The 13,843-nt window shown below is 39.9% G+C and overlaps 3 protein-coding genes across 3 annotated transcripts in view; all 3 read left to right on the top strand.

Moving 5' to 3' along the window:
• The window catches only part of LOC135209300 (keratin, type I cytoskeletal 9-like), a 17,540-nt gene extending 16,020 nt beyond the window's left edge, over positions 1-1,520 (top strand). The window contains exon 2 of the mRNA XM_064242006.1: positions 543-1,520. Within this exon, the coding sequence (XP_064098076.1) occupies positions 543-1,520 (978 nt within the window). The remainder of the gene's footprint in view (positions 1-542) is intronic.
• Positions 1,521-2,177: 657 nt separating this feature from the next.
• On the top strand, positions 2,178-4,153 carry LOC135209299 (uncharacterized). The gene is made up of 2 exons (XM_064242005.1): positions 2,178-2,742; positions 2,785-4,153. Exons 1-2 carry the CDS (start codon positions 2,178-2,180, stop codon positions 4,008-4,010), a joined length of 1,791 nt encoding a protein of 596 aa, XP_064098075.1. The 3' UTR covers positions 4,011-4,153.
• LOC135209298 (ctenidin-1-like) lies at positions 4,064-7,227 on the top strand. The gene is made up of 3 exons (XM_064242004.1): positions 4,064-4,096; positions 6,817-6,973; positions 7,013-7,227. The coding sequence occupies exons 1-3, from the start codon at positions 4,064-4,066 to the stop codon at positions 7,225-7,227; spliced, it is 405 nt and encodes a 134-aa protein (XP_064098074.1).
• The last annotated feature ends 6,616 nt before the right edge of the window (positions 7,228-13,843 follow it).

The following is a 13,843-nucleotide window of genomic DNA, read 5'->3' as shown; positions in this document are numbered from 1 at the left end:
AAAATTATCCTTAAAATCATTAGCTGTTTCTGACTCCTCCTTTCATCGTTAGCACTTAGCATTCAAACCTCCAAGACATCATCACCATAACTATCCTACCTTTTAGTACTTGAGAGTTTAAATTTTCAGCATTTAACAGTCGACAAGTTATAAGACGTAAATTCAAATACCAGATCATAAATTTTTATCAAATTTATTAATATTTAAATGCTTAATGACATCAAAAGCTTAAACTATTGTTTACTGGTTCCTGGGAGATTTTCTACCTTGACAACATTGACTTCCGGTGTCTAAAATATCAAATTTCAGAAAAGCATCAACACTTGCTTGCAATTGTGAATTCATTATTTATCACATTTACAAAGATTATGGTAGTTGATATCATATACTAATAGAATGTTAATGTGGCTGTTATATATTATATTAACTTAAGATTTATGATCAATTTCTTGGAAAGCATCAGTTTCGAAAGTATGATGATATAAATACATTATGACTTGTAAACATTTCTCTACAGTTGCTTTTCTTTTTCTTATCAACAGAGGGCTGTGAGGCTACTAATAAGCGTTTCGTTTGTGGTAGCAGTAATCAAAGCCGAGGGATATGGATCCTCAGGTGGTGGAGGAAATACATTTAAAGGGGGAGGAACTAAAGGACATGGAACTGGAATTACAGGATCTAGTGGAGGTGGAGGCTACGGATCAGGTTTAGGTGGCAGTGGAGGAGGGTTTGGCTCTTCTGCTGGAGGTGGTGGAGCCTATGGCTCTGGAAATAGTGGGGGTCATGGAAGTAACAAGGGAGGTGGATTTGGCTCTTCCTTTAGAGGAGGCTTTGGGTCCTCTAATCGGGGAGGCTTTGGTTCCTCTGGCAAAGGAGTCTTTGGCTCTTCCAGTGGAGGTAGTGGAAGCTATGGTCCTGGAAGTGGTGGGAGTCAAGGAGGTTTTGGTTCCTCCAGTGGAGGTGGAGGAAGCTATGGCTCTGGTGGTAGTGGGAGCCTTGGAGGAAGCAAAGGAGCAGGTTTTGGATCTGCTTTTAAAGGAGGCTTTGGGTCCTCTAGTGGAGGAGGCTTTGGTTCTTCCACTGGAAGCAGTGGAAGCTATGGTTCTGCAAGTGGTGGGAGTCATGGAGGTAGTCAAGGAGGTGGATTTGGTTCTTCCTTTAAAGGAGGCTTTGGTTCCTCCAGTGGAGTTGGAGGTGGAGGCTATGGCACTAGTGGTAGTGGGAACCTTAAAGGAAGAGAGGGAGCTGGATTTGGAACTTCCTTTAAAGGAAGCTTTGGGTCTTCAAGTAGAGGAGGTTTTGGTTCTTCTGGTGGAGGTGGAGGAAGCTATGGCTCTGGTGGTAGTGGAAGCCTTGGAGGAAGTAAGGGGGGAGGATTTGGTTCTTCCTTTAAAGGAGGTTTTGGATCTTCTAGTGGAGGAGGTTTTGGTTCTTCTGGTGGAGGTGGAGGAAGCTATGGCTCTGGTGGTAGTGGAAGCCTTGGAGGAAGTAAGGGGGGAGGATTTGGTTCTTCCCTTTAGGGAAGTGGGACCTCGGATGGAGGAAGTGGTTCTCCTTTGTGGAGGTTGAAAGGGGGGAAGGGCTATGGGTCTTCTGGTGTAGGTGGAATCCTTGGAGAGGGGTAAGGAGGAATTTTGGTCTTCTTTAGGGAAGGTGGTCTCCTAGGTTTTGGAGGAAGTCTTTTTTGGTTCTTCTGGGGAGGTGGAGGAAGCTATGCTCTGGTGGTAGTGGAAAAAAAAGCCTTGGAGGAAGTAAGGGGGGAAGGGAGGGGAAAGGATTTGGTTCTTCCTTTTAAAGTGGAAAAGGAGGTTTTGGGGTCTTCAAGTGGAGGAGGTTTTTGGTTTCTTCCCTGAGGAGGTGGGGGGAGGAGCTATTTTGGGCTTGTAGGGGTGGGAATCTGGTGGTAGTGGAAGCCTTGGAGGAAGTAAGGGGGGAGGAATTTGGTTCTTCCTTTAAAGGAGGTTTTTGGGGGGGTCTTCAAGTAGGGAGGAGTTTTGGTTCTTCTGGTGGAGGGTGGAGGAAGCTATGCTCTGGTGGTAGTGGAAGCCTTGGAAGGAAGTAGGAATAAGGGGGGAAGGATTTGGTTTTCTTCCCTTTTTTCTTTTTTTTTAAAGGAGTTTGGGGGTCTTCAAGTAGAGGAGGTTTTTGGGTTTCTTCTGGTGGAGGTGACGGAAGCTATGGCTCTGGTGGTAGTGGAAAGCCTTGAGGAAGTAAGGGGGGGGATTTCGGGTTCTTCCTTTAAAGGGGTTTTGGGTCTTCAAGGTTGGAGGAAGTTTTGGTTCTTCTGGTGGAAAAGGTCCGGATTAGGAAAGGCTAGGCTCTGGGGTAAGTTGGAAGGGCCCTTGGAGGAAGTAAGGGGGGAGGATTTGGCTCTTCCTTTAAAGGAGGTTTTGGGTCTTCAAGTGGAGGAGGTTTTGGTTCCTCTGGTGGAGGTGGAGGAAGCTATGGCTCTGGTGGTAGTGGAAGCCTTGGAGGAAGTAAGGGGGGAGGATTTGGTTCTTCCTTTAAAGGAGGTTTTGGGACTTCAAGTGGAGGAGGTTTTGGTTCCTCTGGTGGAGGTGGAGGAAGCTATGGCTCTGGTGGTAGTGGAAGCCTTGGAGGAAGTAAGGGGGGAGGATTTGGTTCTTCCTTTAAAGGAGGTTTTGGGTCTTCAAGTGGAGGAGGTTTTGGTTCTTCTGGTGGAGGTGGAGGAAGCTATGGCTCTGGTGGTAGTGGGAACCTTGGAGGAAGTAAGGAGGATGGGTTTGTTCTTCCTTTAAAGGATTTTGGTTTTGGGTCTTCAAGTGGAGGAGGTTTTGGTTCTCTGGTGGAGGGGAGGAAGCTATGGCTCTGGTGGTAGTGGGAACCTTGGAGGAAGTAAGGGAGGAGGATTTGGTTCTTCCTTTAAAGGAGGTTTTGGGTCTTCTAGTGGAGGAGGTTTTGGTTCCTCTGGTGGAGGTGGAGGAAGCTATGGCTCTGGTGGTAGTGGGAACCTTGGAGGAAGTAAGGGAGGAGGATTTGGTTCTTCCTTTAAAGGAGGTTTTGGATCTTCTAGTGGAGGAGGCTTTAGTTCTTCCGGTGGAGGTGGAGGAGGCTATGGCTCTGGTGGTAGTGGGAACCTTGGAGGAAGTAAAGGAGGAGGCTTTGGCTCTTCCTTTAAGGGAGGCTTTGGATCTTCTAGTGGAGGAGGCTTTAGTTCTTCCGGTGGAGGTGGAGGAGGCTATGGCTCTGGTGGTAGTGGGAGCCTTGGAGGCAGCAAAGGAGCTGGATTTGGTTCTTCCTTTAAAGGAGGTTTTGGGTCCTCTAGTGGAGGAGGTTTTGGTTCTTCCAGTGGAAGTAGTGGAAGCTATGGTTCTGCAAGTGGAGGGAGTCATGGAGGTAGTCAAGGAGGTGGCTTTGGTTCTTCCTTTAAAGGAGGCTTTGGTTCCTCTGGTGGAGTTGGAGGTGGAGGTGGAGGCTATGGCTCTAGTGGTAGTGGGAGCCTTAAAGGAAGAGAGGGAGCTGGATTTGGAACTTCCTTTAAAGGAAGCTTTGGGTCTTCTAGTGGAGGAGGTTTTGGCTCCTCTGGTGGAGGTGGAGGAAGCTATGGCTCTGGTGGAAGCCTTGGAGGAAGTAAAGCGGGAGGATTTGGCTCTTCCTTTAAAGGAGGTTTTGGGTCTTCTGGTGGAGGAGGTTTTGGTTCTTCCAGTGGAGGTGGAGGAGACTATGGCTCTGGTGGTAGTGAGAGTCTTGGAGATAGCAAGGGAGGAGGCTTTGGGTCTTCCTTTAAAGGAGGCTTTGGTTCTTCAAGTGGAGGTAGTGGAAGCTACGGTTCTGGAAGCGGTGGTAGTCTTGGAGGTAGCCAGGGAGGAAGCTTTGGTTCTTCAAGTGGAAGTGGAAGTGGTTATGATTCTGGAAGTGGAGGAGGACTTGGGAGTAGCTTTGGAAGCGGATTCAATTCTTTCAATAAAGGAGGCTTCGGGTTTGGTTCATCAAGAGGGGTTGGAGGGGGACATGGTGACAACGGAGAGGCTGTCAGCAGTTATGTCTGAGCAGCTAGAGTGGTTTGTTCCTTTGCTGGTTCTAATGGTAATTTCATTTAATCATGGTGTTGACAAGGGAAGCTCTTCATATGACTGTGAGACATAGGGTCGATATACGGTATTATTTATTACAAATTATAGCAAAATTTTGCCACTCAACACAACAGACGGGTTCATTCGTGGCCATGTATGTACAAAATATACAGAATATCTAACACAAATACTGTTTTTGTATCCCTGTACTATAATTAGATGATTATCTCTCAGATTTTAGCGAACTTATGTGTTTGTTTCATGTAATTATGATTCCTTCCAAATCCTTCCAAATTGCAGAAAGAATCCTCATAGTCTATGTTCATTATCATACCACTTGAGAAGAAAAGCTTTAATAGACGTTTGGAATCGAAAATCTTGCTTAGCTTTAATCCACAAAGATATCCAAAATACTAGAACATAGGAATAAGAGACTGCTGAGAGGAAAACTGAGTATCTTATCCCAGAGAGCAATTTTGTTTACACTTGGGGTCTGTTTTTCAATGAGTCGATGCTCATGGTTGTTACTTTGTAATCTTATTGCCTCTGTTGTGGCTTATTCCAAAGTGTAATTAAAATAGAGGCAACTGGAATAAATGGATAAAGAAGTTCTGAACACAAGAAAATATCAACAAGAAGCGCTGAATTTTTCGTAATTTCCATGACTGGTTACGAATCTTAGAAAGCAATGTAACGTAGCAACTTAATAAAGTGGCAAAGGTCCCTTGAACCCATCCTCTTTGATGAGTCCTCGAAGATCTTCTTCCTTTTCTGAGGTTCTAGAGCATCAGTGAACTAAAGTTCCTTATCGTCAGCATAACTTTGCCAGTATTTCTCAATAACGTTACTTATACTGCATTCAGAACTGTTTGCGTGTCAGCTTAGATAATTTTTCATTTACCACATGAATGCATGGGAGATTTCGTCGTTTTATTTTACAGATATATTTTACACCACTCATGGAAATTCATTTCAACTTTCCGAGTGAGTCGAGTGACCGGGAAGTAATTATAACTGGGAACAGGAAGAGAGACAGAGAGAATGTCAGGGTGGCACTTCCATTGTTGATTGCATAATGTGGTGTGGCCTACATCTGTCGACTGACCACTAGGTACATAATTCACTGCTTTGGTAAGCAGAAGTACACTGGATTTGAACTGATGTGCCCCGAGTGTTTCATCTGGAAGAGAGAGAGAGAGGAAATGGTGAGTCATCGCCTATCTTTATAGTATTTTTCTAGATGCAGAAGGGTTGTTTAAATCAGTCGTTATGAGCATTTTCATATCTATGTTAATGATCTAATGATCTATATAATGCTGTCCAATTTTTCCTTACTTTTCCATTACAGTTAATGCAAGTGATGGTACTTCTTGTTCTACTCGAGGAACAGCTACCAAGTAGGACACCATGATTCACCCACTGTATTTTTTGTTTGGAGCGCGAATGTGTGAGAAGGTTGGCTTGGCATGTGTTCATTGTTGCCGGAAGCAGCAGCAGCCAGAACATTTTGGGTAAAATAAGAAAATGCAAAATCATCTTGCACAGGCGAGACGTGACAACGCGGTCGCTGAAAAGATTATTATAATTATATACCATCGTTTCAGTCCCGTTCAAAAAGGAAAGAAAATCATTCACAGGGAAATACGAAGCTTTTGCAAATGAGCTGAAGAAAAAGAAACACAGATAAAAGCAAGTTTAACTAGTTTGATGTTGTCGCTTTTGTTTGTTTCCAATAGTATAAAACCGTTGTCATGTTGACAGTTCAAAGCTGACAACTTTGTATTTTTGAATGATTTGCATTTAATTAGAAAGAAACCGTCGTTCCATCAAACAGCATCTTGTAATTTCCAGTTGCCTAATAACCACTAATTAATTTGGTGCCCTCAATTTCTGCCGAATACCATTCTACATCTCGAACGTGACAGACACAGTTGCGAAATTGCCGGCTTTTGGTCAGGTATAAGAAGGCTGCAAGTCTATGTTTCTTCAAGATACCTCTCTTGCACCGCACGATACACACACAGACACATACAGCAATGGTAAGCATTGAAATAAATTTCATATTTTCTTTTATAAGCCCGACACACGCACAAACACACAGAAGGGGTAAGCGTTAAGAGAAATTATATTTTGTGCAAAACTGGCAGCAAACTCTGCGGATTAGCTGGTAAAATAGAATGATTGCTTTCGCCATCTTCCTTTGAGAGGTTGAGTTCGATATGACGGGTGACTCAATTCCTTTACCCAACCAAGGGACGAAGGAAGTGAATGGAGGGATGGGTGTAGTGAATACTGAATCTTGAAGAATGGGTCTTGCCTCCTAATAATGAGAGGGTTATTCATCTTCTAAGTTCTATCATAGACAAATTTTCTTATATTTCTCCAGAAATTGCAAACTACTTATAAACGTATCTTTCAAGAGACTTATTTTTATGGAAATAACCTGGACAAATGAAGTTTCCTCAGAGGAAATAAATCGTCACGCTCTTCACGAACTGATCAAATGGTAATAGTTTGTAAACAATCTCTTTCAGATTTAATCATCTCAGCAGATGCTATTGTTTTGAAAGATCTACCACATTAAAAATACATAAGCTTCTTTATGAAGAGGTAGCGATTCCTTTGCGCATCTCTCTTCATCATTCCTCTTATCCGTTATCATTGCTTTACTCGTTCCCTCCTACCTGAAATGGGCCTCGGTATCAGACTTCCTGTGCCGTCGGCCTCCTTCGTACCCATCGACTTAATCATCTTGCATTTTATTTTTTATTTTCTTTTTCAGAAGCCTATGATGGTGGCGCTGGGAGCTGCCCTACTCGTGGCCATAGTGGAGGCTGAACCGAGCGTGAAATCATTCTCCAGGTTCTCCCTTGGGGGAGGAGGAGGTTATGGAGGAGGAGGAGGAGGAGGAGGAGGACACGGTGGATTTGGAGGAGGAGGTGGGTATGGTGGAGGAGGAGGTGGATTTGGAGGAGGAGGAGGAGGTGGATTTGGAGGAGGAGGTTATGGAGGGGGAAGAGGAGGATTTGGAGGAGGGCACGGCGGATTTGGAGGAGGAGGCGGAGGCTACGGTGGATTTGGAGGAGGAGGAGCAGCCCCAGCCAAGGCCAACATCAACTTCAACTTAAGTGGCGGAGGAAGAGGAGGAGGAGGAGGAGGAGGAGGGGGTTCCTACGGAGGATATGGGAAGTAGGGCATCAGAGTGAACGAAGGAGGAAGAGTCTTCCTGGAGCTGTCTCGAAAATACAAAAAGAAAAGAAAAAAATAAATACTAACCAAATAAAGATTATACTCGCAATTGTATGATTTATATACCCTCGCATAATACTTATTCCATTTGTGCTAGTATCTCTGTAAAAGTTACTATATCTCCACGCTGAGGATTAGATTAGCATGAGTTAGTATATATATATATATATATATATATATATATATATATATATATATATATATATATATATATATATATATATGTGTGTGTGTGTGTGTGTGTGTGTGTGTGTGTGTGTGTGTGTGTGTGTGAAATATATATTTGTATTTTATCTTATCACCGTAATTCATATACGTGATTCATTTAAACTACAAATGTCCTTAAAGATCCAATTCGCTCCAACCGAAGGGGAATTTTCTCAGTTGATAATGCTTTCGTCCTCTCCTCTCGGACGAGTCGGTAAGAAGACGTCACAGAAGTCAACCTTGATTTCTCCTCTGTGCGCTGGTTCGAATCCACGAGGGGACGAAATTATTATCAACTAATTTTTCCTCCGGATAAAACACAAATTAAAAAATTTAAAAAATATTTAATTCCAAGGTAGAGCGAAGTGGATATTAAAGGACATTTGCTAACATTTCACTGCGGGATGTGATGGAAATAAACACATGGAAACGTGTTTCACAGAGATTTATTGATCTGAAACGCGTTTCCATCAGTTATATCTATATTTAATATATATATGTATTATGTACTCTATATCATAAAATAGCCACACAACGTCACTCTATATATATATATATATATATAAATAATATATATATATATATATATATATATATATATATATATATATATATTCATACTAATCTTGTTAGGCTTTAATGAGAAACTTAGAGTATATATGCGTGATTAATACTATGCCTTCGAAAGTTTGTCCTTTTGAAATTAAAGAACTTGGAATGTATACTGTCACGTCATGCTGAAGTATATAAACAATATTAGTATGATATTAATATATATATATATATATATATATATATATATATATATATATGTGTGTGTGTGTGTATACATAAACGTACATATATATATATATATATATATCTATATATATATATATATATATATATATATATATATATATATACATATATATATATATATATATATATATATATATATATATATATATATATATATAATATAGAGAGAGAGAGAGAGAGAGAGAGAGAGTATGAGAGGAGAGAGAGAGAGAGAGAGAGAGAGAGTGAGAGAGAATCATATATATTCATATATAAATATATATACATATATACAAACAGATACACATATTCTTATAATGTAAGTTTTGTAATGTAATTATAATTTTGGTAATATAATTAATTCTCCTCGGAACCTGTGTGTCATGTTGTAAAATATGTATTTTTGTGTTCAGATTCCCACATTTAAAGATAACATGTTTAAGTAGTGAGAAATTTCATTTTTTAAACATACATAAGGCGGAGAGAGGAAAAAGTAGCGTAAGGCACAGAGAGAGAGAGAGACTGCTTTGTTCGAGCAGAACTTGCTGTTATCCAATCCCTTGAACATGGATGAGTTAAGCTAATTTTCTATCGTCCTAAGCGGTCCCGTGACGAACACAAGGGGACCTATTTATCCACATACACGATATTCCTATAGAGATGACGTAATATGTTTTCGTCTCGACCTTGTTTGCTCACCCAAGGGGACCCCATGCGCTCTGGTACGCCCTTTACACACCCATAGGACGAGGCATTTTCGTGTCTGATACCTAGCTGCGTGCGTTAGGGAGAGCATCACTCTCAAATCTCTCTCTCTCTCTCTCTCGCTCACTCGCGACACTGTTTCATTACCGTAACGTAACTCGCGTTTATATATGAGTTGGTAACTAAATATTGCAAGCTAATTTTCTTAGTAATGTATGTGTTGTTTGTGGAACCTGAGCATTGTGTTATTATTATTATTTTTGTGAAGGCGCCCACGAAAAGTGTGATAGATTGCTGAAAATTGTAACAGGCCTTTTCATTTTGAGTGAGAAGTTGCAGTGGATTGAAGGTATTTAAAAAGAATGTTTTGAAGTGCACTTCGAGGTTTTATTTTTAGTGTTTGGATAAATTTATGATTTTTATGCATTTTTCTTTTGCTTTGTTCTTTTGAAATGTCCATTTTATATGCTTAATGTTTGTACTATCAATACTTTAATTGTTTTCATATTATGCATTATGTTTTTGCATTTTATTTATTTTGTTTAATTAGTTTGAATAATTTTCTATTGTGTAATTGTTTGAATCTAACACTTGTGAATTAATTTGTATTTAATTAAATTTCATTTCAAATTTAATTATTGCTTTATAATTTAATTAAATTAATTTTCTTGATAAACTTTGATTTAATTTTGTTTAATAATTAATTCAAGAATTAATTAAACTTTTGTTTTCAAGTAATAACAATTTCCCTGAGATTGTGAATTTCGCTTATAAATTTTGAATTTAGAAATAAATTTTTGTATTCAAAATTTTTGGGAGAGTTTCATTTACTACCAGTATAATAATATATAATATCATATTTTATTTTGGTTAGGCAGAAAGTTAGAGTGGTAATTGTGCTGTTTCCCTCAAATGAATCAGAACCAGGGAAATACTTAAATTTGAAATTAGTGGAGCGACGCCCTTTAATTAAGATTACCTAACATCTATTTTAATGAACTTAGACTTATTGTTTTCTTGATGGTTAATTTATATAAGGGATCACTGTCACCTTTAGAGTATTCAGTCGTTTAGTATTTGTGATGAAGGGTCAGGTGTCTGGCTGTAGTGAGGTAAGCAATAACCAAGTACTTGATCAAACTGTGCCCCAAGTACAAAAGGTGTCCCAGACCCAGGAATAAAAGGGTCTCTTGTGCTAACAAGTACAAATGATAAGTGTAGTAACCAGATACTTGGCAAGTATTATCGGTGTCCAGACCCAGATACTCTTTGTCCACTTCGTCACAATATATATACATATAGTATATGTATAACTGAATCACGAAAGTTAGGAACGTGATAAATCCATAAATAAAGATATATGCCACGAAGGAAAAATAAACGAAGGAGGATCTGCGAGACCTTTCGACGTTAAACGTCCTTTACTGAGCAGAAACTCAGTAAAGGACGTTTAACGTCGATAGGTCTCGCAGATCCTCCTCCGTTTATTTTTCCTTCGTGGCATATATCTTTATATATAGTATATGTATGTATGTATGTATACGCCTCTATATGCCCCGCCTTTTTCTTCTCGTATAAGGTGATCAGACTCAGCATATTGTTGCCTCAGCTCAGCGACTGATGAGACCCTCATCATTTCTCTTATTATCTTCCACTTGACCAAATAAACTTCAGGGTCGCTATTTTGAGAGAGGCTCTGTGTTGGTGTAAGTCTGGTTTAATTCATAACAACAGCAATAGTAAAGTAAGTTTATGATATTAATGTTTAGAATAGAATAGAATAGAGAATTTTCTCCAGATGACAAGCGCTGGGACCTATGAGGTCATTCATGGCTGAAAGGAAAATTGACAGTAAGGTTTGAAAGGTGCAACAGGAGGAAAACCTCACTGTTAGACTGTGAAACAATTGTTAAAGAGGGTGGAAAGTCAGATAAAAGGAAGACTATGAACGGAGGTACAGTTAAAGGAATGACAGAAGTTACAGCTAAGGGCCGAAGGGACGCTGCAAAGACTCGTAAGTAATGCCTACAGTGCGCAATGTCTTAGGTTTAGGTACATTGGTGTGAATGCGGAGGTATGAACTACTTCTGATGAGGTATTTTATATTTTATGAAACTCTGAAAGATTCAATATTGCTCTTTATCAAGTAAATTCAATAATAATAATAATAATAATAATAATAATAATAATAATAATAATAATAATAATATTCACTATGCTTTCTTGACATTTACCGCACAAAGTAGGTATAAATTCCGTACAGTCGACTATGAATCAACTATATTATCTAAATATTGAGTCAGAGCAATTTCCTCGGCACAACAATAAACAATTTTCAAATTTTTCAGAATAACCATCTGAGAAGGAAAACTTTTGCCTCCTCTTAGTCTAGCTGTTTTTCGAACTGAAAAGAACCGTTGACATTCCTTGCTCGAGCGATATTCGGCATCACCGTATCCTACTACCGCCAACACATCAGACCCCTAAGACTATGTTGTAAGCTCCAGCACCATTTTTATTTCTTAAGGCAAGGGCGTTAACCTTATTTCACACACTGCACGCCTCCTTTTACGTTTGGATTTTCAACATCAGTTCATTCCATTTCTCCGAAAACATAAAAAAAACAGCTGCGTAATGATATGACAAACTGGTGCGCTTCCAGTTACGCCACGGAACACCTTGATAATAATGTAGATGAAATATTGTATCACATGAAACGCCGAGTGCCCTACGATTGTAATAGCACAAGAAGCAGTGAGGAAAGAAACATGAACGGTAAAGACAACAGGGAAGAAACGGCTGAGTCATTCCCACTGGAAGGGGGTGCGATGTGTGCCTAGGGGTCAGGGGACCGCTAGAAAGGGGTTGGGATACCGACTCCGTAATTTCTGAGGTTGGAGAAGGGTTGCTAAGCTGTTCTCCCACTAGACTGCGACTAGAGAGGTCATAACGTACGCACCGACTAGAAATGGGGTTGAGGAGAGTTTGAGACGTGGTTGAGGAAAAATGGAAGTGTACTCTCTCCATCACTGTTATTGTTGAAGGACTGTGACGCCGTTTCTTCCAGGAACACAGGTTAGAGGTAGAGGCGACGTTGTTTGAGAGAACTGCGTTGCTTGCTCCTTAACAGCTGGGATTGAAGTTGTTTATCTTATCCCTAAAAAACTGAAGATCCAAGAGGGTTGGAATATTGCCCCATGTAATGTTGGTTTCAGAGGAGCTGAGGGGGTTGGGGTTGCGGTAAATATTGCGTTAGTGGTGGAAGGTGGAAAGGAGACTGGACGGACATTAATCACACGCAATTCACTCCCCGATCCAGTCACGCGCACTTTCCATTTCTTCTCTTCTATTTCTTCCTCTGTTGTACCATGTGTGCTCGTCTGTGCACGTTCTTTCTCTCCCTTCCAGTTAGTTAGATTTATATCCATCCATGATTCAGTTTCCCGTCGAAGGAAACTATTGAGATGGCTATTTATCTGTCCGTCCGCACTTTTTCTGTCCACTCTCAGATCTTAAAAACTACTGATGCTAAGGGTTACAAATTGGTATGTTGATCATCCACCCTCCAATATCGAACATACCAAATTGCAGCCTTCTAGCCTCAGTAGTTTATATTTTATTTAAGGTTAAAGGTAGCCAAATTCATGAATCTGGCAATTATATGAGGCCACCACCGGGCCGTAGTTAACGTTTCATAGGACGCGGCTCATACAGCATTGTACCGAGACCACTGAAAGATAGATCTATTTACGGTGGCATTGATTATACACTGCAGAAAACTCGATTGCGCCGAACATTTTTTACTTGTTTGGGAAGCCTTAATAAGATCCAAACGTTCCGTTAATTTCCCTGTATTTTACATTTCCAATAGTTTGGACCAGATCTTACTGAATATGACGCCAAATCTAACTATTTCTCAGGAAAAATTCAAACAGGGCAAACCTGTTCTCTCTCTCTCTCTCTCTCTCTCTCTCTCTCTCTCTCTTTTACACGAGCAGTCACAGTCCCATGAACCATGAAGTAATATTTCACATTCAGTTCACACTAATTTGTAAAGCGCCAGAAGGGCAAATAGTATGAAAAACATAATAAATTATTAGATATTGTCATTGAAATTTAAAAAACACCACACACACACACACACACACACACACACACACACATATATATATATATTATTATATATATTATATATATATATATATATATATATATATATATACACACACACACACACACACACACACATAATATATATATAATATATATATATATATTATATATATATATATATATACATATATCTGGTATATATATGTGTGTGTGTGTGTGTGTGTGTGTGTGTGTGTTAAATAAACACACACACACACACACACACACACACACACATATATATATATACATAGTATATCTCTGTATATATGTATGTGTGTGTGTGTTTGAAATACCATATTTCCTTCAAGTTGAAGTTCACACTCATAGCTGAAAGAGTAGTACGAGGGTTTCTGAGCCGGAAAATTGGAACAATGCAACTTATCGAAATAAATGACGTACAATAAAATAGGGCGGAGCTGTGAGGAACATTACATGTGTTGAAAATGGATGGTGAAATTCGGCTACAGTAAATAACAGAGCTGGTTTACAAGGATTGGTTGAAAAGGACACATAAATGAAGCCAAAGGTGCTCAGAAATAAAAACTTTGGATAAGAGGCTGATCCCTTGGAGAGAAAACTGCACTTATTGAGGACAATTTAACTGACATAAATGTTTACGTAAGAGCAATTTTCGATGCATAACTGGGGTGTCTGGGAGGCCACAGTCCTCTGGGAAGATTAAGCAATCGATCCCCTGAAGCCTCTCTCTCCGA

Source organism: Macrobrachium nipponense, chromosome 37 (assembly GCF_015104395.2).
Source record: "Macrobrachium nipponense isolate FS-2020 chromosome 37, ASM1510439v2, whole genome shotgun sequence".
Classification (NCBI taxonomy): domain Eukaryota; kingdom Metazoa; phylum Arthropoda; class Malacostraca; order Decapoda; family Palaemonidae; genus Macrobrachium; species Macrobrachium nipponense.
The sequence above is the reverse complement of the archived record's forward strand: the minus strand, read 5'-3'. Positions and strand labels throughout refer to the sequence as shown.